At 41.6% G+C, this 25,667-nt stretch overlaps 1 protein-coding gene across 3 annotated transcripts in view; it reads left to right on the forward strand.

The window, feature by feature from the left end:
• The first annotated feature begins 22,728 nt into the window (after positions 1-22,728).
• Positions 22,729-25,667, forward strand: part of Pcsk5 (proprotein convertase subtilisin/kexin type 5) — a 434,973-nt gene continuing 432,034 nt past the window's right edge. For all 3 annotated transcript variants that reach the window (XM_059259884.1, XM_059259894.1, XM_059259903.1), the window contains exon 1: positions 22,729-23,374. In XM_059259884.1, coding sequence (XP_059115867.1) covers positions 23,177-23,374 — 198 coding nt within the window. In that variant the 5' untranslated portion in view covers positions 22,729-23,176. The remainder of the gene's footprint in view (positions 23,375-25,667) is intronic.

A 25,667-nucleotide genomic window follows, 5' to 3' on the forward strand; every position in this document is an offset into this window, starting at 1 on the left:
TATTAACCTCTTTTCAGATACCCTTTCTCCCTCCCTCACCCTTAGCATGCACAGAAAAACCGTATTACAATTCCTCCTCCACACTCCATTAGCAGTGTGGCTGTCCTCTCTTACAGGATCTACGGCACATGAATTGTAGTTACTGGCTCACCTGCTTGCATTCCTCCTTTGGCTGTGATTGCGTTCCTTGAGGGTCGGCAGGGAGGACACACTATATTCCCCAACTATCTTCAGGGGAGGATGTGTGAAGAAAACAAAGTATTGGAGTATAGATAGGATTCAAGGGGTCAATCTCTTCTCAACCAAAACTTTTGTGATCTTGAATTTTCCTGGTGTCTTATTTTCCACCCAACTGTTTGGATGGGTGCTGCAGCTTATGTGATAGAATGCTATGCTCGAAGTCCTGTATTCAATTCCCAGCACCCTGTAAACTGGGCATGGTGACACATGTTTTCAATCCCAGCACTCAGGAGACAGAAGCAGGGGAATCAGATGTTCAGGATCGTAGTTACATAGCAATTTGGAGATCAGCCTGAGATACATGATAATGTCTCACTCAAATAAAAGTGAACTCTTTTATTATCAATATAAAATGCAAACTGTGCATTAAACTAATTGAATGTTCAGTTTAATAACATAAACATCATAATAACCTCAGGAGGATTTGAAAACTATATTTCCTAAGAAGACTCACCTACAACCCATACATAGTAAGTGGCCAAACAATCCAAGTTTTTTACAATCATGAACTCTTTTTGGTGGTGGTGATTGTGAGAGATAAAGGATCTTGCTGTGCAACTCTAGCTGGCCTTTGAACTGTGTAGCCAGGCTGACCTCAAACTCACAGCAAACTTCTTGTCTCAGCTTCTCAAGACTTTGGACATTGTTGGGTGTTTTTCTACCCAGGATGATTTCACCTTTGGCTGCAGAGGAGATAACTTGTGTTCTTTGGAATCTGTGATTTCCCAAGCTGAGCAAAACTCCCATCCCTGGGATGTTCTTTATCTGCCACTTTAAAGACAAAAGCTGCCTCTGTGATGTTCACCTACATAGAACAGATGTTTCAGTTGGCTTTACATAAACAAGCAATTCTCCCAAATCAAGACGTGCTCCCACCAGTGCACTTAATTAATACAGCAGCTAATTAACAACTGTTTATTGAAGAGCAGGCCCTATGCCAAGGATTGAAGATACAACAGCGAAGAAACAGATGAGACCCCTGCCTTCAAGAAACTCGAGTAATTCAGGGAGTATGATCACATTGATTGATGATAAACATCCAAGCATAGTTAAGTGATGGCCGAGGTAATAGAAAAAGGATTTCCTGCCTGGAGAAAATCACAGTTAGGTCTTTGCTTTATTGAGTGACTGGCTTGGAGCCAGAGAAAGCTCTAGTTGTAAGGATTATTGTTGGAAAGGTTTTGTCGTAATTAGGTAAACCAAGTGCTATAGCTGATCTCCAGGGCTATGGAACTAGAGACACTCTGAAATGGCATGGGCAACTTCGGGATTTCACCTACAGCCTACAAAAGAATTGTATTATTTGGCATGGAAGGAATTTCACCCTTCCCCTATTAATCCCTAAGGAGAAATATATGTTAATATACATAATGAAACCAAAACAAGTAGTTGAAAGGAAAGTAGGACATATTAATTTTTCTATGACAACCTGACAGGAGTGGTCACGGCCATCTTAAGTAGGTATTATAAGTAGGTATTAAAATTATATTATTATATATGCTCACACCGATCATGAAATCACTACTTGCTTGCTACAACTTTTACTTAAGCAAGCCCCACCTGAACTGTTAGTTACATGTTTCCTTTAAGTCAATTTACATTTTTACTTAAGTTCGATGCCACTGTGAATGAAAAAACAAAATCATTCTCCTAAAATCACAAAGATCGATACAGAAAATCAGACAATATTTACATTCTAGTTAGACATTATTGCCTGGTGAAAGCTATTAAAAATGTATCTTTCTTTTCTAAAAATTATGAATTGTTACAGAATGAGAACACACACACACCAGAGAGAGAGAGAGGGAGAGAGAGAGAGAGTGTGTGTCAGGATGGGGGGATGGGTAAAGGGTCTTAGAGACAGTCCCTAGAAAGAAGCATATTCTCCAAAACCATTAGAGGTTAGAAGGGACACTTTTCTCCTTCAGCGATTCCATGTTGTTTCTACGTCCACACATCAGCTAACATAAGGAAGAAGTCACACTTTGGGACATAACAGACTCATGACCTTGAGAATGTCTCTCTATTAAGTGCCTTCATTCTCTGGGACATACTTGATGTATCTGGGAAAGTGAGGAGAGACACAATCTGAAGTGCACTGCTGAGTTACTCAGTACAAGGCAGTCAATACTTCCCATCTCCTAAACCCTAGGCCAGATCCTCTGTCCCTCTTTTGTAATAGATACTTGTTAGCCTCCCCTCCTGTAGCCGAGAAACTCCCCCATTTATTGAAAACAGATTCTTCTTTCATACAATACATCCCAGCCATAGTTTCCCCTCTCCATTCTTCCCACCCCTCCCCAACCTCCCCTCTCACCTAGATCCACATCTACTCTTTTCCTCTTTAGAAAGGAACAATGTCCAAGAGACGGCAGTCAAACAGGACAAAACAAGATATAATTAGACAAGGAAAAAGCCTTCATATCAAGGCTGGAAAAGGCAGCCAATGGAAAGAAAAGTTTCGAGAACAGAAAAAAAAAAAGTAAGAGATCCACCTGCTCCCACTATTGGAGTCCCATAAAAACATCAAGCTAATAATCATAACATATATGCAGAAGACCTGATGCAAACCCATGTAGGCCCTGTGCTTGCCATTTCAGTCTCTGTGAGCCCATGCAAACTCTGCTTAGTTGATTGGGTGAGCCATGTTTCCCTGGTGTCCCTGTTCCCTCTCATGCCTACAACCTTTCCTTCCCCTCTTCTGTGGAAATCTCAGATCTATGCAGTGGCGGCGGAGGGGGGTGGGAAGCTGATGGAGACCTTCAATTAGGACTCTCTCTCTCCACATAATGTCTGCTTGTGCGTCTCTGCACCTGTGTTCCCATCTGCTGCTGAAGGAAGCCTCTCTGATGGTGACTGGGCAAGGAATCTATCTATGAGTACAACAGAATCATTTGGAAGCAATGATTCCTAGAAACTCTCTTGGACAACACAGAAACTACAGCAAAGAAGAAAGAAGAAAAAGACAAGAAGGAAAGGAGAAAGGAAGGAAGGAAAAGAAAAGAAAAAGGGCATTAATAGTTTAGATGCAAGATTGTAAAACATCGATAGCGAACTTCTGCCCTCTGGAGTTCTCCCATTGTGCTGTAAGCCTGTATTTAAGACCTCCTCCCTCCTTCAATAAATGGCATTCGGCAAAAAATAAAATTTAAAAAAAAAGAAAGAAAAGAAAACAATGGTTATTTCTTCAGGTGATCCTGAAAAAACAAAGGAAAATCTTAGCCCTTCAGCCCATACAGCACCTGACATTAAGGCATTTAGAAACAGGTAGTGTAGGGGCTGGAGAGATGGCCAGCTTCATGGGTAAATTAAGAATGTGTACTGTTCTTACAGAGGACCCAAGCACCCACATTGTGCAGCTCACAACCACCTGTTACTCCAGCTCCAGGGGTACCTAACACCATTGGCCTCTGTGAGCACCTGTATTCATAGCCCTACGTAGACATGCAGATATATATTTTAAAATATTAAAAATAAATCTTGAAAGAAAATATCCATTGTAGAAGCAAATGTGTTCAGCCTTGCTGGGATGTTACACTGTTCTTGTAGAACTTGGAATGCTTATAAATAGGGTATATTATCACTTCATGTACCAGACCAGTTCCTGCCACTCTCTCTCTATGTTATTTGGATCCATCTCCGGTCCTGTGTTAACACAAGACACATGAAGTGCTACCACAGGCCAAAACATTTCCAGGACTTACGAGTTTGTGAAAAGGAAGAAAACACTGAAGAGGCACAGAGTTCATGCTGAAGCTGGGAGGGAAACTGGAGGCCTCTTCGCTGTGTGCAGAGGCCTCCCTGCTTTTGTGGTAGGCTTGCTCAATCTTTCTCAGTAGTATCCTTTTTAGCTTTGTTCTGGCAAGGAATTAGTCATAATTTAATATAAGTAAAAAATAATGATCCTTTTAATCCACCTTAATTGTTTATGAAAGACCATTTAGTTCCGGATGTTCAAATGTTATTGTTTGCCTTAATCTGTGATTAAAACTATGCATAGAATTTCTATGATTTCAGAAAGAGCACTCCCTCTTGTGGAAACAGCTGTTTCTGCAGCCAGTTCTCAGGCATTCAAATTCCTGGATGATTAGAAACACGTTTTATAGGCAAGAGCCTGAAATCTAGAGAGGACACACGAACTTGACTGTGTTTATACCTGGCTAGTTCTTGAGTCAGAACCAGCATCCATGTCAGCTGTCTTCCACTTGAGATCTTTCCTTCCACGAGGTAGAAGTTTGGGGGATGGTCTCACTCATATGATTCTTCTTCCCTCAAGCACCCCACTTTCTGATGCCATTCTTTGGGCAGCTTTCTCCCTGTGAAATCATCTTGGTGTATTTTCTCTGTGGTATTTAATTTCCCAGAGCGGACTCCCTTACATCCTGCAGGAGTTCCAAGGTAAGATGAGGACTCTCCTCCTCCTTTTGGAAACAGCCATTATGTTTCATCCCTGGGACACTGCCTGATGTCCAATTCTCTTCTATTTGGCCGATTGTGACAATAGACAAGGACTTACACAGAGCACAAGCAGGTTCCAAAGCATACATCACAACCTGGCTTCCCAGAAAGGTAAAAATCATAATTGCTACAAACATGTTATAATGCCATTGAGTCTGTTACTCAAAATGTGCTTTGTGGACCAGGATCCCTAACACCACCTAGAAGACCCCTAAAATATGTTGACAACTTGAGAAATGCACTCCGGGGCCTGGTGGTAGAGTGCTTGCTTAGAATGCACAGGACCCTGGCACTACCCACCCATCCCCAATAAAAACATGCGCTCTGATTTAAGAAGTCTAGGTTGAAGCGTTTCTCACAAGCTTTCAGCTTATGTTGATGCTGCTGGGACATGAATTTCTCACAGACTAGCAATAATACAGGGCAAATTAAGTTTCCCATGCAAAAGCCAAGTATGGTGACTCAGGCCTGTAATCACAGTGCTTGTGATTGGGAGGCAGAAGCAGAAGGATCAGGAGTTTAAGGTCATGTTCAGCTATGTAGTAAAATGGGGGGGGGGGGAGAATGGTAAAAATGTTACCTACACAAATTGTAATATGCAAGCTCCACTTGTTGAGTGCATTACCGGGTACAACTTGAAAGCTATACATCAGGGGCTGAAGAGATCTTACTGCTCTTCCAGACAACCTGAGTTCTGTTCCCAGCACCCACATTAGGTGGCTCAGAACTGCCTGAAACTTTGCTCCAAGGGATCCAACATTCTTTTCTCATCTACGTGGGCACTGGTACACATGTGGCATTCACTTACATACACACATAAACATAATAAAAATAAATATTTCCTTCCCAAAAAAGTTTTTGTCAAAGCAAAGCCAACGACAAATGCTTAGATTTCATTAACTCAAAAGAAAGCCACCACCAACCACCCAAACCAACCAATTAAACTGTATTCACCTCTGTGTAGACTTTAGTCAGAAGTTAAGTAGGGTCAAACACATTAATTCTTGGATCCCAAAATACACTCATCATGCGTGACACTTACCTCTGTGCCTATCACGTAACTGCCAACATACAAATAAGATGTTTCTTTGTAGATTAAGGTCAAAGCTAAACTGGTTTACATACCCAGCCTACTATTTTCTGTAGATAAATCCATAGCTTGCCACGATACCAAAGACCTTCCAATAGTGACCTCCGTTAATCTATACCTGAACTGGCCATAAGTCAAAGAAAATTCAGGAAGTGCCATAACTTACTAGAACAAACAGCATCGTGGTACCTTACAGGATAACCATTGTGGAGAAGAAAGCTGAACATCGTAAATAAGAATCAAATACCAATGTAAGGATTCTGCTGCCATCTCAATAAAAGCAATGCTTGTAATTATTCTAATTTGTATGTGAAAAGATGCCTGTCATACTTAAAATGTTTTAGATGTATTAACTAATTATGAGCCCATTACCTAAGTTTTAGTCATCTGTGATGACTGAAAATAGATGAGTTGACTTTGGAAATAATCAATCACTTCTTTTTTTTTTAAAGATTTATTTATTGTATATATAGTGCTCTGTTTGCATGTATACCTGCAGGCCAGAAGAGGGCGTCAGATCTCCTTACAGATGGTTGTGAGCCACCATGTGGTTGCTGGGAATTGAACTCAGGACCTCTGGAAGAGCAGTCAGTGCTCTTAACCACTGAGCCATCTCTCCAGCCCTGCCAATCACTTCTTAATATTATGTATTAGTTCTCTGGTAATTTCACATGAGGAATTTTGATCCTATTCACCCCCACCTCCTCCCTAAACCCACCACTTTTGTCCTCTTCCTTTGCTTCTTCTCTTACAAGAGACTATATTACAGCAGATGTCCTGGTCCTCTAGCTCTTAGAATCTTTCTGCCTCCTCTTCCTTAATGTTCCCTGAACCTTAGTATAGGGGTTGTGTTTTAAATGTATTCACCAGGGAAGGACACCTCGCCGTCAGTTGTTCTCTCCATTTTGACCAACTGTGGCTTAGTGAATGATCTCTGTTTCCTCCCAAAAGGAAGCTTCTTTGATGAGGAGTGAACTACACTTACATGTGAGTATAAGCATAAATACTTAGAATGAAGTTAAAGATTACACTGGCTTGGGGGAGTGGCAGTAGTAAGTTCTCCTCTAGTTCCCTGGCTTCACTAGCCATGGGTACTTGACTGGGCTTACTACTGTATGAGGTCTGAATTGTCTCATATTGAGCAGGCCTTATGTCCAGTTAGGTAGTTGATGGTTACACTCAGGCTGTAAGTGCCACTATCGTGCCTTTCAGAATATTCTGGCCATTGTTGGGATTTGTAGGCACTGAGGTTGGATTGAACCATTGGTTTCTTTTCTCCCTTGGCAGCTTGCATAGCTCTTTAAGATACTATGAGAGCTAGTCCTCAAGGAAGAGGCTTCCACATCAGATTTAGATTACTTCCCTCAAGACCTGTGCCTGGTCTGCAGAGTCTTCAGCAATAGGGTCTTACTTTCTTTGTTGGAAGACACAAAAGGTAATAGCCTATATCGTTTTGGTGGTCTCTTGGGCTCCTCTGATGAGCAAATTCAAAGGAGGTTTTCCAAACCTGGCACTGTGTTTTTTGTTAGGTAAGTCTGTAGTTTTGGGGTGAAGCACTTTCACCCCAAGTGGTGTAACTTCAATTAAGCTGTGGAGTGGGGGTGGGGCATCCCAGAATCCCAGCAAAGCCTCTGGGATTGTGTTATAGCAAGTGCCCTGGGAAATGGCTTTTGAAATGGAGCAGTATGAGAAGCTGGATCTACTCAGCAAGCTGGAAAGGACCGGACGGACACAGGGAGAAGTGACTGGTAGTGCAGGAACAACAGAGGTTCAATGGATCCCATGGAAAGTTCCAAAATGGAGATGACTGTTCAGAAATGCCCCAAATAGAGGCAAGGGGCTAAACATTTTTACCTCTGCAATCATGGGATATGAACTATCCCTTGAAGAGCAGAGGAATCTTGATGAGGCAGCAACCTTGACTGGGGCAATTCCCAAGAGAGACCACAGTGTGAAAGGTACCTACACAATCCAAACACATTGGGAAGGAAGCCAAGGGAATGAGTGCCTTGGGGTGTATCTGGGTTGCACACCAAAGCTTGCATTGAGAAGGGTCCTTGCTGCTTCCTCAATCCTGATGATATCTTTCCGTTGAAGTTACTGTCTTACAGCATCTGCAGAATCATCTGAAATGAATTTAAAAATGCTTCTACCAAGTTCTTACTCTCTGATTGAATTGACTGTAAGTACAATCAGGGTTAAGCCATCCAGGCCTACTCAAATAGTTATTCTTAATCTGAAGGGCAATAAGGTCTCTTAACATGTGAAGTGCCTCAGGATCACACTTGGTTAGCATGGGACAAGACTACAGTGAACAGTGGCTTCAACAGCCCTTGCCCCAGAAGGATTAACCAGAGATGGCTAAGGTGTGTGAGGGAGGGAAAGAGGCAACATATGAGCATGTCCACTCTGCCTCCCCCATACTGCCATCTTTTCAGACTTGGCTGATGAGTTTTATTGGCTAAATTCTAAACCTTTGAAGCTTGTAGTTTGTTTCCTTTTCTTTCTGAAGACCATCATTTGTTTCTCTTCCTTCTTATTTTTAGTTCAAGGTCTGCCTTGGGTCCCAGTACAAAAGCTGCTTTTATTCACCTAGCTCTTATGATCCTAAAAGTGTTGGCTGAAGTATAGAATAGTGAGCACAGAATAAACACTTAGTGAGTTGAATTCAAACTACTCCACCCAAACATGCCAACGGCCATAAAAATTAAAGTTCCGTCAACATACACTCTCCGCTAGGATACCACCACCCATAGGGTGGTTTGTTTTATTGGCACTACATAAAGTGATTATATGTATGTGAGTTTATCAGGTATTCTGAGAAATTTCCAATATTCAGAAATTGAAAATATTACCCCTCAAGTCTTAATCAGCATAATGGTACAATTTAATTCCACCCCATTTACTGCATAGCTTCAACAATTAACAATATATGACCAACTTTTTCCACTAATAACCACAATTTCTCTCCTCCCGCTCCTCGAATCTGCTTTCTTTTGAACAATTCCCATATGCATCCTTTAATCCATAAATACTTCAGAAGAGGCTTACTTTTTAGTGTCTGTCAGTATTACTAATTTATCAGCTCATCTGCAAAGTGATGTGGACTTCATGTCACAAAGGGAAGACTACAGGATTATTCATTCTATGGGTAATTTTAGGCACTTAACATATACTTGTTGCTTAAGGAAGAAAATAAATTACATATGTTGTTTGTCTTTAGAAGTGTTAACTCTGTGTGTATGTTATACACAGAGTTATAACAAACACATACACATACATACTTGGTAGATGAGTAAAGGCAGGAAACAAAAGCTTATCATTGGCTACAGTAAATCTTGTGTCTTTGTGGAGGAAGAGAGGCCTAAGCTTTGGAAAACTCATTTTTAAATATTTTTTATTGTATGTATGCATGTTTGACAGACATGTGGATATAAGTATGGTGTGTCACTCTGTATGGCTCATATTAAAGATGTACACTATCACATCCAGCCTTTTTGTGTGTGTGTGAGTTCCTGGATCTAATTTGGGTCATCAGGCTTATATGGCAAGTGCTTTGAATTGTGGATCCATCTCACTGGCTCATGGAAAATGTTTTTTTTTTTTTTTCCTAGCACAGGCATCTTGAACTGAACTTTGAAGATCTACTACCAAATTCTGCAAAAATTGATTAAAGTTCTAGGTAGTAGCAAGAACTATGAAACTCCTATCTCATAACTGCATATTAATGCCCAGATGTTCGTCCATAGAAATTATTTAGTTGGCTTTCCTAAGGGAGACATTTAGCATCACAGCAATGTGGGGCTACAGTCAGAATTTCCAAAATGAATCAGATCAGGAAGGGGCAGTTGGTCCAGACATCTGTAATCTCCTTGGAGCCTGCACCAGCCCTTGTGCCTTGAATCTATAGTTCATGTAGGGAAATTCTTAGTAGATCCTGAATGGGAGGAAATGTGTGTACTGGAAGTAAATTAGAAGGTGTAGTTTCAGAAGGTAGCTCAATACTACTATTCCCACATAACTGTGAGTAGTTGTGGCAGAACATGAAAAAAAAAAGAAATTGATAGCACACTAACAAAACATTAAATTACAGATTTTTATTTTTATTTTTTTAATATGTGGTCCAATTAAGAATGCTTTAAAAAAAACTTGTAAGGGAAAAGTGAAATACAATGTCCCACAAAGGACCATGCTTGCATACTGTGGCTGTTTAATCCTTCATAGTCAATATATTAATAAAAGTAAGGTTTCTTAATTTTGTTGCAAAGCTACTCAGTGATGTAACGCACTAAAACACTTTTTATAAGTCAGTTTATTTTATCCTCACAATAAATTTGTGAAGTATATTCTAGATGTATTCTCCCTCTAGAGATAAAGATGCAGAGAGAAAACATTTAAGGAATTTAGTTAAAGTCACAAGATACCACCAAGTAGATCTGGAAGATTAATCTGAGTAGTGGTATTTCAGAGTCCACAGTGTTATGCATTCTTCACCAGTACAGATACCTTGGCACCAGTATGATTTCATACAAAGTCAGTTTCTCTCAGCAGCACTACAAGGATATCTGGGCATGGTGCCTCTATCCTGTAATCCCAGTCCTTGGAAGTGGAATCAGGAAATTCAAGATCATCTTTAGCTATATAGCAATTCTGAGGTCAACTAGAGTACATGAGACTGTGTCTTAGAAAGAAAAAGAAAAAGGAAGTAATATGAGGAACGTTTAGAAAATCTCTTGAGTTATTTTCAGACTTCGTGAGGCTCACTCTGGGTGAAGTCCTTGAACACTCATCTCTTATGAACAGAGCTCAGCTTCTCTACAGGTGTCCAAGTACCATTATCCATCACATCCTCCCCAAATTACAGAGAGTAATAATTTTATATGTGTGTGTATGTGTGTTGTTATTACATCTATACAATACTCTTTTGTGCCTGTGAAATAAACAGGGAGCTAAAAATAACACATTTCCAATAGATAAGCGAAATTAACAAAAATATTAAAATACAGTAAAAAAAACCCAAATATGTGCTTATGTATAGATGTATACATATGCATATATGTGTGTATCTATATATATGCATGCATATACATAAATATGTAATTGGCTGATAAGAGAAAAAAGTAGATATGACAAAACAATGATTAGGGGCTGGAAATGTTAAGGAGGTGTAAAATAGACTCTATTGTTTTATATCATAAAATATGTACTGATTTAAGAGGGAAAACACTTTATTTTTATGTACATTCATCTCTACCTTTAAAATAATTAAAATTTGAAATAAAGGATGTGTCATAAGCTTAAGAAATCATGTATTATCTATAAACTGTGCTGTGTTCCAATGTCATTGCTATTCCATTTTATTTTTATCTTGGAAGATTGGGAGAAAATTCTATATTTAAATTCTGTGATAAGAATTTCTAGTCTTGTCTGTATTTTGACCATTTATAAATGCTTTTAACAGTGAATGATATGCCCTCACATCCATGGCCTGTCTTCAAGTCCCAGAAGGTCTTTGCTTCAATGATACTTAGCTGAGATATTTGTACAAAATGGTTATTTTGTCCATATTTGCAGGAGGGTACATTAAGATAAAAGAAGATTGAAGATTGCGAAATAGTCTATGCTGAATTATGCGTTGCAGTGCAGAATCACACAGATTTCTTCAATTTTGCATAGACTTATACTTCCTTCATGCATACTAGAGCCTCCAAACTGTCTTTTCTTTAACTAATGCAGTGAAGAAATTAAATAATTGAAGTTGCAGGCAAGAAGTATTAAAGACTTTCAGCAGGAAAAGGGGGGAAAGTGAGAGGAAAGAAATGAATCTTTCTAGAGAAAATGATGTGAACCCATTAAGTGATCTCACTTTGAGGGGAAACCCTCAGAAATTAGAGCTGAAGGGTTGGGGAAATGAATTTCTTTTTGGAATGAAATTTGGGATCTTTGCTGCTGATTATTTAGTTTTAACAAGGCTCCTGGGATTAGTAATTAGATTGTAGTGTTTCAATTTAAAAAGCATTTTTTTTTTTTGAGACAGGATCTCACTATGCAGTGCAGTTTGGCCTTGCACTCACAGTGATCCTCCTGCCTCAACTTTTCGAGTGCTAGAATTGTAAGCATGTGTCACCGCACTTGGCTCAAGTAAATTTTAATGACTTAATTTGCTTCATTACTTACTTTGAGACAGAGTCTTATTTTGTAGTCCAGACCAAACTGGAACTATGTAACCCAGGCTGTCCCTAAGCATGCTGAGAGCCTCTCCCTCCTCTCCTTCTACAGTGCTGGGATTACAAGTGTGAGCCACCGTACTCAAATTACTTTATAAACCCATTTTTTTCTGGATGCTTGAATTGACTGAAACTTGTTCTTAGACTTTGGTTACTACAGGAGCCCCCTTTTGTGTTTTAGAGACTCTGATGGAAAACTGGGCATCAGACAAAAATCCTTGTGGAGGAGGTTCCAGGTATTCTGATTTCCTTCCCAAACCTAGTCTGCTGCATATAGTTAAGACTAGGAGATAATACATTTTAGATATCTTAGGGAGCAAAGCATTCCTTAGCTTTCCTTCTACTTTGCCCTAATCTAATTAAGAGCCCAGACCTCACACTTTGCTTAGAGTTGACTGTTAAGGGGAGTCACAAAGTCTTACAGAATCTGATTGAAGATAGATTGCTGTTCAGCCTAGATAATATTGATTAAAAGTAAAGTAAACAAACAAATAAACAAAGCAAACAAAAAAAAACTTCCTAATATCTCCAGAGCCCTAGTGAAGGTCACTGAAAAGTATATCAGATATTTGAATCATACAGTGATGTTACTCAACCCCAATCCTGAGAATCTGGCATTTAAAATGTATTTCAAGTTCTATTCTCTGCACAAAATTCCTCAACTGCTCCAGCATTAATTTCTTTGATGACCTTTTTGGATGACTTCTCGCTTGAAGTCAGCACTTGGCATCAACAATTTGAGAACCTGGTACTGTACCAATTTAAGCATTAAATGTTAATGGCTTAAACCTTTTGAAAATGTGAATTCTCATGTTAGTTGTTGAGCTAGCATTGGTTGACTGACTGAATGTAGTTGAATGGATAGATGGATGAATGGATGGATAAATGGGTGGATGAGTAGGTAGACAGATGGATGACTGAAGAGATAATGAAAGCAACTAGATAATTGTTAAGCATCACTAATTATTAAGATTTGAGGGATTCTATGGCTAGAGTGAAGATGATTCCATTCACCTTATTTATTGGAACACTTTACTTGTTAAAGATCCTTGTCCACATCTTCTTAGGATGTGCCTAATTTTGAGACCCAAAAGTTGTGAATTAATTCTGAGAAAAAATATCCAACATGTGTGCAATCTTTACTCCCGATACTCTCTGCAGTATTTTTATAACAGTGAAAAATTATAAACAATTTAAATGCCTAATAGAAAAGCTTAGTAAATTATTATACATCAACCCAACTGAGTATGGTCATTAAAATGATAATTACAAAGACTGTAGAGACATATTTGTACCATATATTATGTGAAAAACACAGGATATAAAGTATATGTGTGCTGAGTTTACAAGGTTATAAAGATTTGCTTTGTTCAGCCTGCTTCTAGAAAAGAGCTGTGTTTTAGCAGGAGCAATGCCACATTTCTCTTCTTTTCAAACTATTGTTAATATATTTCTATTATTTCATTCTGATGAAAACGAGGGTGGCAAAATTCAGAGTGTGGAAATATTTTAGAATAATGTGAGGCAAAAGTTTAAATTTTCCATAAAGGCAAGGAGATGACATTAAACATACCTCATCACAAGCATTTACTCTTTTACTACTACTACTACTACTACTACTACTACTACTACTACTAGTAGTAGTAGTATTCTAGGCTGGCCTCAAACTCTCCAAGACAGGATGATCTTCAATTTCTGATTCTCCTGCTTCTCCTTCACGAGTGCTTGGATTACGAGCATCATTTTGTGTCTTTTTTCCATCATTACAAAGATCTGCTAATAGCTAGGTATATTAGACGTGTGCATGTATGTTTGTGGTGTGGGAGAGTCGGGGTTTAAAAAGTGCCACAATGGGAAAACTGCTCTGATAGCAGGAGCCACTTATAGAAAAAACATGTCCTTGAAATCTTACAAAGGCCCTTTTATAAGAGCATCCATCATAATGAATTCCATCAGACTTCTCAGTTGTTTCTCTTAAACACAGGGTTTCATCATGAGAAATATTTCACAGTCCAACTCATCAGCCCATCTGTAGAATCTGAGTAATTAGCAACTCAATTCCACTTTCAGCCTTGATGCTTCTGGGCAGTGTTGATTTTGATATCCATCTGGGAGGAGAGCTGAGGATTTACTGGACACTGAGGTGGAGAGAGATGAGGGGAGGAGGTGAGAAGAAACTGCCTTCTAGTGACAGACATGAGGAGGCTCGGAGGGACCTCTCCAGACCCTTCTCAGTTGACCACAGAACTTTCCCACAGAATGATGAGTGAGCACAGAAATGGGATAGAGGTTCCTTTTGGGGGCTTATCTTGGTAGAGTGTTCATGAATTTGGAGTTTGGGGATTACTGCACATACAAGATTCAAAAAGCATGAGTTCTAACTCAACCATCATCACTTACTCGCTGTGTGTAGCTAGACAAACAATTCCACTAGCCACTTTCTACTGCTGTAGAGAAACTGGTAGCTATGGCAGCATTAAAATAATGATATGTCTCTGTTAACTTGTGTCACTGGGAGGAGCAAATGTAATAGCAACTAGAAAGGACTTTGAAAAGTTTATGTGAAAGCTGTCATTGTGCTCTGTGAGTATTAACCATCAGAGTCATGCAGGGTCATTCTTTATCCAAAGTGATTTACTTTTACCCTTAACATGGGGGGTTAGTCATCTTTCCCTTTTCTTTGATCTAAATGTTTGTGGGTAATTTTGCTTTGAATTTCTATGTAGGAAAGAGCCTGATCCCATTAAACACTGCTTGGCAGAGAGTTTATCATTAAACACACAGAGAACGAATAACAGGAAAAACTGCCTAGAAAGCCCAGTGGAAGTAAAGGGGCTACAGGATAATAGAATATTGATTAGATAATTTGCCTCAGTGTCGTTAGTTTCCACATATAACCCAAACCACTTCTGAAAGTTACATCTCTCAAATCATGAGAATCAATCTGCTAAACCCACAGTTCCCCTAGAATACACTTCAGCAGAAAAATTGTTTGCTCAAGTATTCAGGGTATTAATTGCAAAGTCAGTTCCATACAAATCGTGTTCTTTCATATGGCCAACACTATGGCCTTGATTATTTTACAGACCTTTGGGTGGCCACCTTTTCCACTGCAAGCTTAACTCTTCTCTTCCACCTGACAGCTCTTATTCCACTTCTTTGAGTCCTGAAGTCTAAACTTCAACCATCGCTTAAGATTTTTTTTCTCCTACTGCTTGCCCCAGCTTTACAGAATGTCAGTGTTTTGCATTGCTGACATTTTCCACAAAATTCTTTTCATTTTTCATGTTGTTGCCCAAATGTCAACATGCAAATATTCCATGAACTTGCCAACTTGTATCTGTATGGACACACACAAAAGGATGGCAAAGGCTGAGTAAGAAGTGATAACTGGTAATGAATATATTTCCTGTTTTCCCCAAAGTGGGTTCAGTCTTTGCTCACCTCTGGCAGTTTAGTATCTTTGTGAAACTTAAAACAGTGCTCTCACTTTTAAATACATAAACAAACAGTTGTGTGTGTGTGTGTGTGTGTGTGTGTGTGTGTGTGTGTGTGAGAGAGAGAGAGAGAGGGGGGGGGAGAGGGAGGGAGGGAGGGAGGGAGAGAGAGAGAGAGAGAGAGAGAGAGAGAGAGAGAGAGGAAGGAGGAAGGGAAGGAGGGAGGGAGGGAGGGAGAGAGAGAATTCTCCTCATCCAAAGCCAAATTGTGTTGCACAGTGTAATCAGGAAACTCAATCTCAACTTTACTGACAGAGGCAATATTCAGCATTTATAGAGGCAATTTACATTATAGCCTTATTTAACATATCTATGAAATAGGACAATGTTGTTTGTATTTGGAGAACAATTAAAGAAAGTCAGCCTTTGTCTTTTATCATTCATTTGACTCTGGGCTCTTGAACTGCTGGGGAGCTCAAGTAAGTCACTGGACTTAAAGAGGTAGCACTTGCCAGGTTTCAAGTTAGAATCTGATTTTCTCCCGTCTTTCTTCAGTATCTATTTTTGAGTAATGATAGGGATCTTATAAATACCAAGGAAGAATATCATGCACTTTAAGAAATCTGAAATCTGAGCTTTCTGCTGAACGAGTTCCATCGTTTTTTAGGAAAAACAACTTTATTGGTAAGTTAGTCTCAAGTGTAAAATAAGCCTTTGAAAATAGAACTTTGTTGCCGTTCTTGGTGGGTAAAGTGGTCACCATAAGTCTCAGCTAAACACCTCATCCAACAAACAGCTACTGAGAGGTTTGGCTCTTCAGGATAAATGGCTTTATTGTGAATCTAAGGGCTATGAGAACAAAGATGTCTACATTTTGTTTGTGTAGTACTAAAAGTCTAGGATGAAGGCATAGAGCTTTGCAGTGTGAAAACAACAATACTGTGCAGTGTCTGAGTGATGGCTACAACCTGAATACAACAAAAAGTGGAATTATGTCACACACAATGATAGTGATTGAGATCCATAGTTTTGAAAGTGATGGAACATAATAGAGTCACATGCTATATGATGTGCCCCCCATACAACAGTATGCTCATAAGTTTAAAGAGAGCTGAAAAATGATTGTCACCAGTGAGGTGGTAGCCATTACAACACCATAGCACAATGCATTCTTCATGTCTTGGATGCTGCTGGCATAAGGGAGCACCACATTCCAGGTGTATAAAAGTAGAGAACATGCAATTGTATGCACTCATAACTTTCCAATTGAATAATAACTAGGTTACTTGCTTATGCACATACTATACTTTTTATTGTTATTTTAGATTATTCCTTCTACTTAGTTAAAAAAAAGATAATTGAAAAACAATTATATCATGTTATGCCAGCATTGGCTTCATATAGCTCTTGTTTACCTCACATTGTGGTTTGAATGCAAATTGTCTTTATTGGCTCATGAGTTTGAATAGTTGAACCCCAGCTGGTCATGCTGTTTTGGAGAGTTATGGAATCTTTAGGAGATAGAGTTCTCACTGGAAGAAGAGAGTCATTAGGGGAGGGCTTTAAGATTTCTAGCCATGGATACCCTCCAAGATGCACTGTGTTCTTTCAAACTGTGAGCCAAAACAAAGCTTTCTTTCTCAAAGTTGCTTCTTGTCAAGTATTTGGTGAACAGGCAACAAGAAAAGGAAAGAATATGCCTTCTCTCTTAATTGTGCCAAGAGGACACAGCAAGTGATCAACCTGTAGTGTGTACATTTGTATCAGTTACCTCTTCACAAATGCCTTAAAGCTGCACGTGTAGGAAGGGGGATATTTATACAAGGTACTCATAAAATGTATTTTCCTAGTCTATCTTGTTTCAGATTAACATGTAAAAGTCACAGTGAGTGTGTATCATTTCAGAATGTCTCATTCGGCACCAATGAATTAGAGCTATTCTCTTAGAATGTGTTTCAATTCCTAAGGCACTTGTAACTTCTTCCCAACAAGATCATATTGTTGAATCAATTGTTATTAAAAACCTGATTCTCTGGGAGGATCCAAAGAATAAAAAAGACAATTAAATATTTGGGAGGGCAGACTCCAGAGCCATTAAAGAAAGAGTAAATCCTTAATTCCCGAACTTCGTACCTGGGGAAGAAAGACTGCTATGAGTTCCACAACAGCCTGGCTAAAGCGTGAGGCCATCTTAAACAGAGGAAGAGAATGGGGCAGAGTTTACTCTTATTGAAAAGTTCGTGCTATTGGCTTGTGGACCTAGTCTTTCTGATGGGTAAAATTCCATGATCTAAAGCTGTTCCTTTCATTTCCCCCATCCTTTCCCTGCCCACTTTCCCATCAATTAGAAACTCAAGTAGGGTGGTGGGAAGACAGTAACCTCATCTATCACTTCCATCATGAAGGGACACTGCTGTGGGCCAAGAGAGATGGAAACTAGAAGCTAGAAGCTAGGAAAAAACACCAAGTTGTCTCATCTCTTTCCTGTTTGAGAGAAATAACTCATCCACAACATTCACACTTCTATTCCAGTTGGAAAGCTGTGGAGGTTAACACATTAAAGATGACCTCAGAGGCACCAAAATGTGTTGATGTCACATTAAGGAATGAAAACACAGACTTCTTCTAGGAATAATTTGACCAAGAGTGAATTCAAAGGAACCTCCCTCTTCTCTCCTGTGTCTTCTGTCTGTCTGTAGTCGGAGGTTACTGGCCTGTCTGTGTCTGTTTGTCTTTTTTGCTGTGTCCAACAAAGAACTTTGCTCTGTGTTTATTAAATAGCACACACACACACACACACACACACACACACACACACACACACACACCAAAACAATAACAACAACAAAAAAAATGGCATGGGAAAGGAACGAAAGATTTTTACAGAAATCTTTAACAGAGTTTTATTCCGAGAGAAGTCATTTTACTGACCCCAGGTGACTCAAATAGCAAACACAACCACAGACATGTCATGTTGTCTCTAATAATTATAGTGGATATTTGTTGTATAAGGTGCTTCCAATTTGTTGGCTGCTTTTATCCAATGATTACCACAACAGTCACATCCATTCTTTTATTACTCTGGGTCGGGGGTGTGGAACAGCACATAGCTTAAATTAAAGCTCCGCATTAGCTAAGGTTGCAAATGCTCATTACATGGGAAATTCAAGGCATAGTAAGGCTGGTTACATTGTTTTCTTCAAGGCAAGTTAAATGTAAATAGACTGAGTACCTAGTAGCATAACAGGTTAAAACATAATAACCACAGAAGGTATTATTAACTTTGCTGCCAGATCTGTCTAAAGTTCAGGATTTTTTTTGGTGGTGGTGGTAGGGGTCTACAGATAATATCACAAAATTGCATCGCTACAGAAAGCTTTCTGAGGATCAGTTTGTCATTGCAGGCTTTAAATGATTGGAGAAGGTGGTCAATGTTGCCTATTTAGTCAACTTCAAGCATGTTAAAGAAATAACTATCGCTTCCTAAGGCACGTAAGGTGTGTCCCCTCTTAAGATCACAGAATATGTTTCTGTAGTAAATGTGACATCAGTTAACTTTTGCCTTGGGGATACTATGCATCATGGATCATATTTTTAAGTGGTGCTTGTTCAACACCTGAAACATCTGGGAGGGAAGTCAAATTTCTGTTTTCCTGATTGAATTTGTTTTACTAGCCTGAGTATATAAATTAAGTTAATGTTAACTCTTGGTTCATAGCACACTGCTGTCTGTCTTTGGCTCATGTAGCCCTTTCTGTTTTATTTGTATTGTTCTTCCATCTAACTTATTTTTCTTTGATTAGATTACTGTCTTCCAAAGTGGCTTTCTATTGAACTCCATGATTTTATCTATTAAATAAAATTTGATGATATGCTATCTAAAGTCTCCTTCAACTTTGATATTCTATGAATGAGACCATCTCATTGAAATATATTTGGCTCAATGCCTGGCATATAACAAATGCCTAATAAATGTGGCTTATTTGCATAACTTATTACTATTACCATTATTAAATCTGATGAATTTTTATTGCTATCCTTGAATTTCACATATTGGAAAGCTGTTTGGGATCATGTGACTTGGTAACTCTTCCACTGAGCTGTGAAATATACAGCTACATTTTTCCCCTTGGTCAGCTCCAAAGTAGCCATTATGAATTTATCATTGACTTACAGAATTTAAGCCTAGAAGAAATTTTAAAGGTTAATATTCATCGGGGAAGAAATGAAGTACTTATAATGCAAACTCTTTCCAGAGTAATTCCAGTTTGCAATGACAAGACACACCTTTTTCACATTGACACTGCTGCTTAAATTTCACCTAAAGTTTATTTTAGAGCTGTAAGGGGTCTTAGCAAGGAGGCCAAACACTAGTGGGGTCTCATTGTCAAGTCATATTTTATAGGCATTATAAGACAGGGTAGAAAATGTAAAACTGTCTGACTTCACACCATATGGTAGTTATAGAGGGAGCATCTATGGTCAAACCCTGAGTGCTATTCTTTGCATACAAAAAAGGAAGTGTTCATCCAAGCTTGGACTTGGACTTCTTGTCTAATGTCAATGATGGTTTTGTACTAGTCACCATTATGCCATCAGCTCCCCTTTCCTTTGGCTTCTGAGTATTTGTGATAAGGCTGTCCTAACCAGCATACCTAATGTTACAAAATAAAGCAGTCCTTTGCTTTAGCTCTTAGTCCTTATCTGAAAGCTGCATTCTTGGCCAAGGGAGACCCCATTCAAGGATGTGAAAGAGCTAATGAAGACTCTAAAGCAAATGGAAGTGTCTTTATCAAAAGACAGGGTCATATATATGTGTGTGTGTATGTGTGTGTGTGTGTGTGTGTGTGTGTGTGTGTGTGTGTGTGTTTGTGTGTGTTTGTGTGAGTCTTGTGAAGGTCAGAGGATACTGTGCTGGAGTGGAGTTCTCTCCTTTCACCATGTAGGCCCTGGGGATTGAACTCCCGTCCCCAGGTGTGGTGGTAAATGCCATCTCACCAGCTGGGTTTTCTCTTTTAAATACACTTATATCAAAGAGGGAAAATATGCCCTTTAAGAAACTAAACCTCAGTCCAAGAATTGGCTAACTAAGTGATATCCCCTAATTGCTACCTTTGTTATATTTGGGTATGCTAAGCAGGACACACATACAGAATGCAAGAGTGTTAGTGAAAAGAGAAAGGCAAATACATCAAAGGAAGATTATTAACGAGCAATTTTGTCATCCTAGGGAAGCAGTGCTTAGCCCCCAGTACACTCAGGCATTCTTCTTCATTTCACTCACAAGTTGAAGCCCAGAGGCAACATGACTTTCAAGAGAAGTGTTTTTTTTTTTTTTTGTGTGTGTGTGTGTGTGGTTTTTTTTTTGTGTGTGTGTATGTGTGTGTGTGTGTGTGTGTGTGTGTGTGTGTGTGTGTGTGCATGCTGTTGAATCTTAGAGAGAAATCTCCAGGACATGCTTCAAACTTGACTCTCAAAGTACTTTGGTCTGTGACCACCCTCCTGCCAATCAAGGTCCGACAAGCCCTTTTGCCCCACAGAGACCGAATCCACCCAATTCTGTCCCTTATAGAGGTGCTGAGATTCAGATCTTCAGATCTCTTGTTCTGTCTGGAACTCAGCAGCTTTCAGCAGCATGGATGCAGACGGTCAGGGTGGTAGTTAACAGATCAGTCTCTCTCTCCCTCGGTCCCTCCCTGCCCTCTTACTCTGGACTCCATGGTGTGGGAGATAAGAGCTGTGTCCAAAGGGACTGGCCAGTAGCCAGACTATACCAACATTCTAAAGCCAAGCGTGGTGCCTATGTTTCTCCCTTTACAAAAATAATGGGAGTAACAATGAGCCACATTTATTCTAGAGAATTCTGAGCCTAAATTCCACCAATATTTTGTGTCCTCCCTTCCCCACAATGTTCAACACAATCTGATAGGAACCATACCAGGTCCTCATGCAAATGTATTAAACCGCCCCCCCCCCCCAAAAATCAACAGAATACATGTCCTTCTGAGAAAGATATCCATTTTTCTCATCTACCTCTTGACCTGTAACAGGGATATTGTTTTTTTTGAGTTTGTTTGAAAGGTTAAAAAATATAGCGTATTTACACAATAGGCAAAAATGTCATAAAATGTATGCTCCAAGGAGTCAGTAGAATTAAGCTTTCGGGTATGCTTCAGATAATTAAGTCATCCTGTGATGAGTTACATCAACTAGTGTTTAGGCAGAAAGACAAGGAATGGAAGAAAAGGGGAAAGGGAGATGATTCAGGACAGCTGCTCCTTTTAAGGCTAGGTGAACCATTTCATAAGGGCTAGTTTTTCTTTTTACAATAAGTCACCCTCTGGCCCCTCCCCTGCAGAAAGGCAGGGAGGTGGGAGAAGCTTGAAGAGGGCCATCTGGGTTCCCTGCTGTATCTGAAGTCACTGTGCTTTAACGCAGACATGGTATTTCATCTAACTTTCTCTGTGGTCCTTTTAATATTACCACCCTTCGTTGTTCCCAAGGTATACTTGGGAAGTTGGAAAACTCCCCCTTGATGAGGAAAATGAAGCCCTAGGCCAAGCAACTCAACCAATGAATGGCCCCTTCCTTGGAACCCACACTTGCGCATCCTCTAGTATTCCAGATATTCATAGAACTATCTTTTCTCATTCCAGGCAAGAGATTTCTCTCTCCTGCTAGAGAGAAATCAGAAGGGCTGATCTCTAAAGTCAGCAGGCGACAGACTTAGCTTTGGCTTTTGTAAGAGTGGATGCGACTTAACTGTCCTGTGTGGCAGCTTCTCTCGGGAGCAGAATGTGCAAAATAAACAGTTGCTGAAAAACAAAGAATTAGTCGAGTGAAAATCTCGAGTTATTTGTTCGGCAATTGAGACACCAGTGACCTTACAACGCTTAGTCCAGGATGTTTAGAGCCGGGATGAATAAATCTTTACCATGCTTCACTCTCATCATCGTGTAAATCTTAGATTTTCCATAGTAGTGGCAAATTAATTCAAATCCATGCTGGCGGAGAGAAAGGATAGAAACCAAGACCCTAGCGGTGCTCTCCTCTCAACCCTTGGGGGAGACTAGCCTTGGCTGCCCCGCCACCCTGGAGGTTACAACCAGGAGAACCCGGAGGCACTAGGACCTGGGTGGCGCCTGGCTGAGCCGGGCTCCTGAGGGCGGAGGAGTGGAGGAGGGAGGCGAGGGAAAGGAGGGGTGCTCGGGGGGTGGGGTGGGGGAGTCATTTAAGCGGAGCGGGCGCCGCTGCCGTCGCCACTCACAGTCCCCGCGCGCTGCTCAGAGCCGGAGGGAGTGCAGCGAGCGGGCGAGCGAGCAAGTAGAGGGGGCGCCCGGCCGTTGTCTGAGCTCGGACCGGTCGTCTCTGCAGCGCTCCGGGGCCCCGAGGGGAGCGAGAGGTTGCCGAAGAGTGCAGGAGCAGAGCTAGGAGAGTCCTCCGCGGAGGCGCCAGTCCCACTCCACCGCCTCCTGTGCCAGCCGGGGAGTGCTCGCCCACCGCCCCGCCGGCCCAGAGCCTGTAGCCCGGGTCCCCGCTGTCCCAGGGATGGTCTAGGAGCCTGCAAGGGGCTCGCCGCTCCGTTCCTCTCCCGGGCTCTCTGCCTCCTACCGACCGCTCCCGGCTGCGCGCCCCGCCGGCCCAGGCCGGAGAAGTTAGTTGTGCGCGCCGCTTAGCGCGCTAGCCAGCGTCAGGGCTAGAGAAGGCGGCGAGGTGCGGGGACCATGGGCTGGGGCTGGAGGAACCGCTGCTGCTTCCCGGGACGGCGGGACCTGCTGTGCGTGCTGGTGCTGCTCGCCAGCTGCCTGCTCCCAGTGTGCCGGACGCGTGTCTACACCAACCACTGGGCAGTGAAGATCGCCGGCGGCTTCGCTGAGGCCGACCGCATAGCCAGCAAGTACGGATTCATCAACGTAGGACAGGTAGGTGGCTCAGGCACTGCACCTAGAAACTAGCTGTTGGGGGCTTCTGGTCCCCTCTGCTTGGACCCCTCCCCCTTTTCCAGATGTACTTCTGCAGCTGCAGCCCGAACTCTAGGGCGATGCTCTCGCTGGCGCGTTCCTTGCACAGTCACACACGCATCCCGAAGTTGCTGGGATCCTTGTTTAATTTGTTTTTACAAGCAGTGCGGGACAGGTAGGGTCTTTGGAAAATCTGGAGTGCCTGAGCACTGGCTCAGACTCGTCTTGGATCTTTGGACAGCCGGGGAGCGCTACTAGCTTGAGAAAACACACCCCTGCAAGTAATCGTGGCGGGGAAGGTACAGAGACCTTTGGGAGGCCAAAGAGTGAGAAGGGCGGCTGGACCCAACTGGGAGGGGAAAGCCTGGATTAACCTCTTGGGCTACAGAAGTGCTCGGCTCTCTCGGGAGCCTGGAGCGCCTCAACTGGAGCTGGGGTGGGAGGAGAGAGGAAGGAGGCGGGACACCAGGAGGGAAGCACGAATTTAGAGGGGTCCTGGCTGCTGGTTCGCCTGGCTGGGATCCAAGTGTGGGCCCCCGGAGCTGGGTGGGGAGGGACCTGGGAGACTTTGAAAGCCACTGGACGGATTCCCCTCAGGGAATTTGGGAATCTTATATAGGGGTGGAACGTGAGATACCCTGTTGCAGCGTGTTGTAAGAATGTTTTGATGAAGTTCCTTTGGTGGGTTTTCGTTCGATTTGTCATGCTGAGAGAAATGCCAATACATTTTTATGGGACCCTGGGCCGCGCTACTGGTTTGTATTCTGGGCCTAAATGCCCTGGATTTCGTCTTCTTTCCCATGTCCCTAACAGAAACCGGACTGGAGAGGGCTCTGTAAGCGTCCCTCCTAAGGACCTCACAACTTCCTTGAGACTGATCCAAGGAGGGAGTCCTGTCGTGACTCTGACATGACTGGGGTTGAGTGTAAACCTAAGGTTCCTACTCGAGGCCACAGGGGCGTTTTGGAATGTTCACACGGTGTTTTCAAGGCCATGGGACAGGAAAGTGACCATTGGTGCGGCTGAAGCAAGAGGGCACAGATGGTTTTGGGGACCATTGTCTTTGAACTCCGTGCCTCGGATAGCGGGGCAGCCCCCACCCTGCTCTGGCCACTGGGGGAGAGAGCTCCTTTGCCTGCTTCTAGAAATAAGCTGGGAAGCAGCCTTGAGCATTCAGAGGACAGGAGGGAGAGGTCTTGCTCTTTACCCTCCGGAGGGAGGGAGGATGTATTCCAGAGAAGCCAGTTTAGTGGAGGGCTGAGACCAGGGCAAGGGGCATGGTTTATGTCCCACCCCTTCCCTTGGTCTCCTAAAGAAGTTAGAGCACCCAGCCAGATTTTGTTGCCTGAATGCCTGTCACCTGCAGGAGAATTGCCTCTTGGGGTTCTAGTGACCTCTTCTGTGAAAGAAACACGGAGTCCATTCAGATCTTTTAACCAAAGCTTACAGTTGAGCACCGAATATACCTCAGTAGTGCCGAACGGGAAGGCTAAATAAAAGATCTAAGAACACATCTCTAATCTTTCAGGAGACACTTTCAGTTCAGCCAACATTCAGCATCCTCTATGCCAGCCGTATTTGGGAGGCTGAGTTCTCAAAACCATACTTCTTTCTTAATTTCAAAAACAACCGTGGTGCCCAGTTGACACACAGCAGATCAGGACACTGGGACAGGAGACTGACCCCAACCTGCGCAGCCATGATGGGGAACTAGAACTCTGGTCCAGGATGGCTCCTCTGTGGATCTTGCCGTTTAGAGAATCCTTCCACCTAGTGTGCAGAAGGGAAGAGTAAAATCCTCATTTCCCTGAGATCTGGTTGGGTAGCTCAGTAGACTGGAAGCAAATAGCCAGTCACTGCTCACTAATGCTTCCTTTAGAAGGACCTGGACTTGTTGATACCAGGAGGCTCCTTAACTTGCAAGGCTAGAGAGACACTTCTGTCCTCCTGGACTCAGAATAGAGCTTAGATTGCAGAATCCAATGGCCTTGAGTGAGAGGGGAACACGGTTAGCTCATCCAATTTGAACAAGCAAACACGTCAGTGTCCTATAACCTCTCCTGACATTTTACAAATGACTTTATAGTGAAGAGCCTTTCCGTGTCAAAAGTAGTACTACAAAAGTTTATACATACACAACATGAAGTACTATTTACTATGATTTTTACAACCCCATTGTGGAAATACAGCTCTCCCTGGGGTTATTGCAGAGGATCCCTGAATTGATGTAATAATTAGTGTAAAGAGATCTGCT

This window comes from Peromyscus eremicus, chromosome 1 (genome assembly GCF_949786415.1).
Source record: "Peromyscus eremicus chromosome 1, PerEre_H2_v1, whole genome shotgun sequence".
In the NCBI taxonomy this organism is placed as follows: domain Eukaryota; kingdom Metazoa; phylum Chordata; class Mammalia; order Rodentia; family Cricetidae; genus Peromyscus; species Peromyscus eremicus.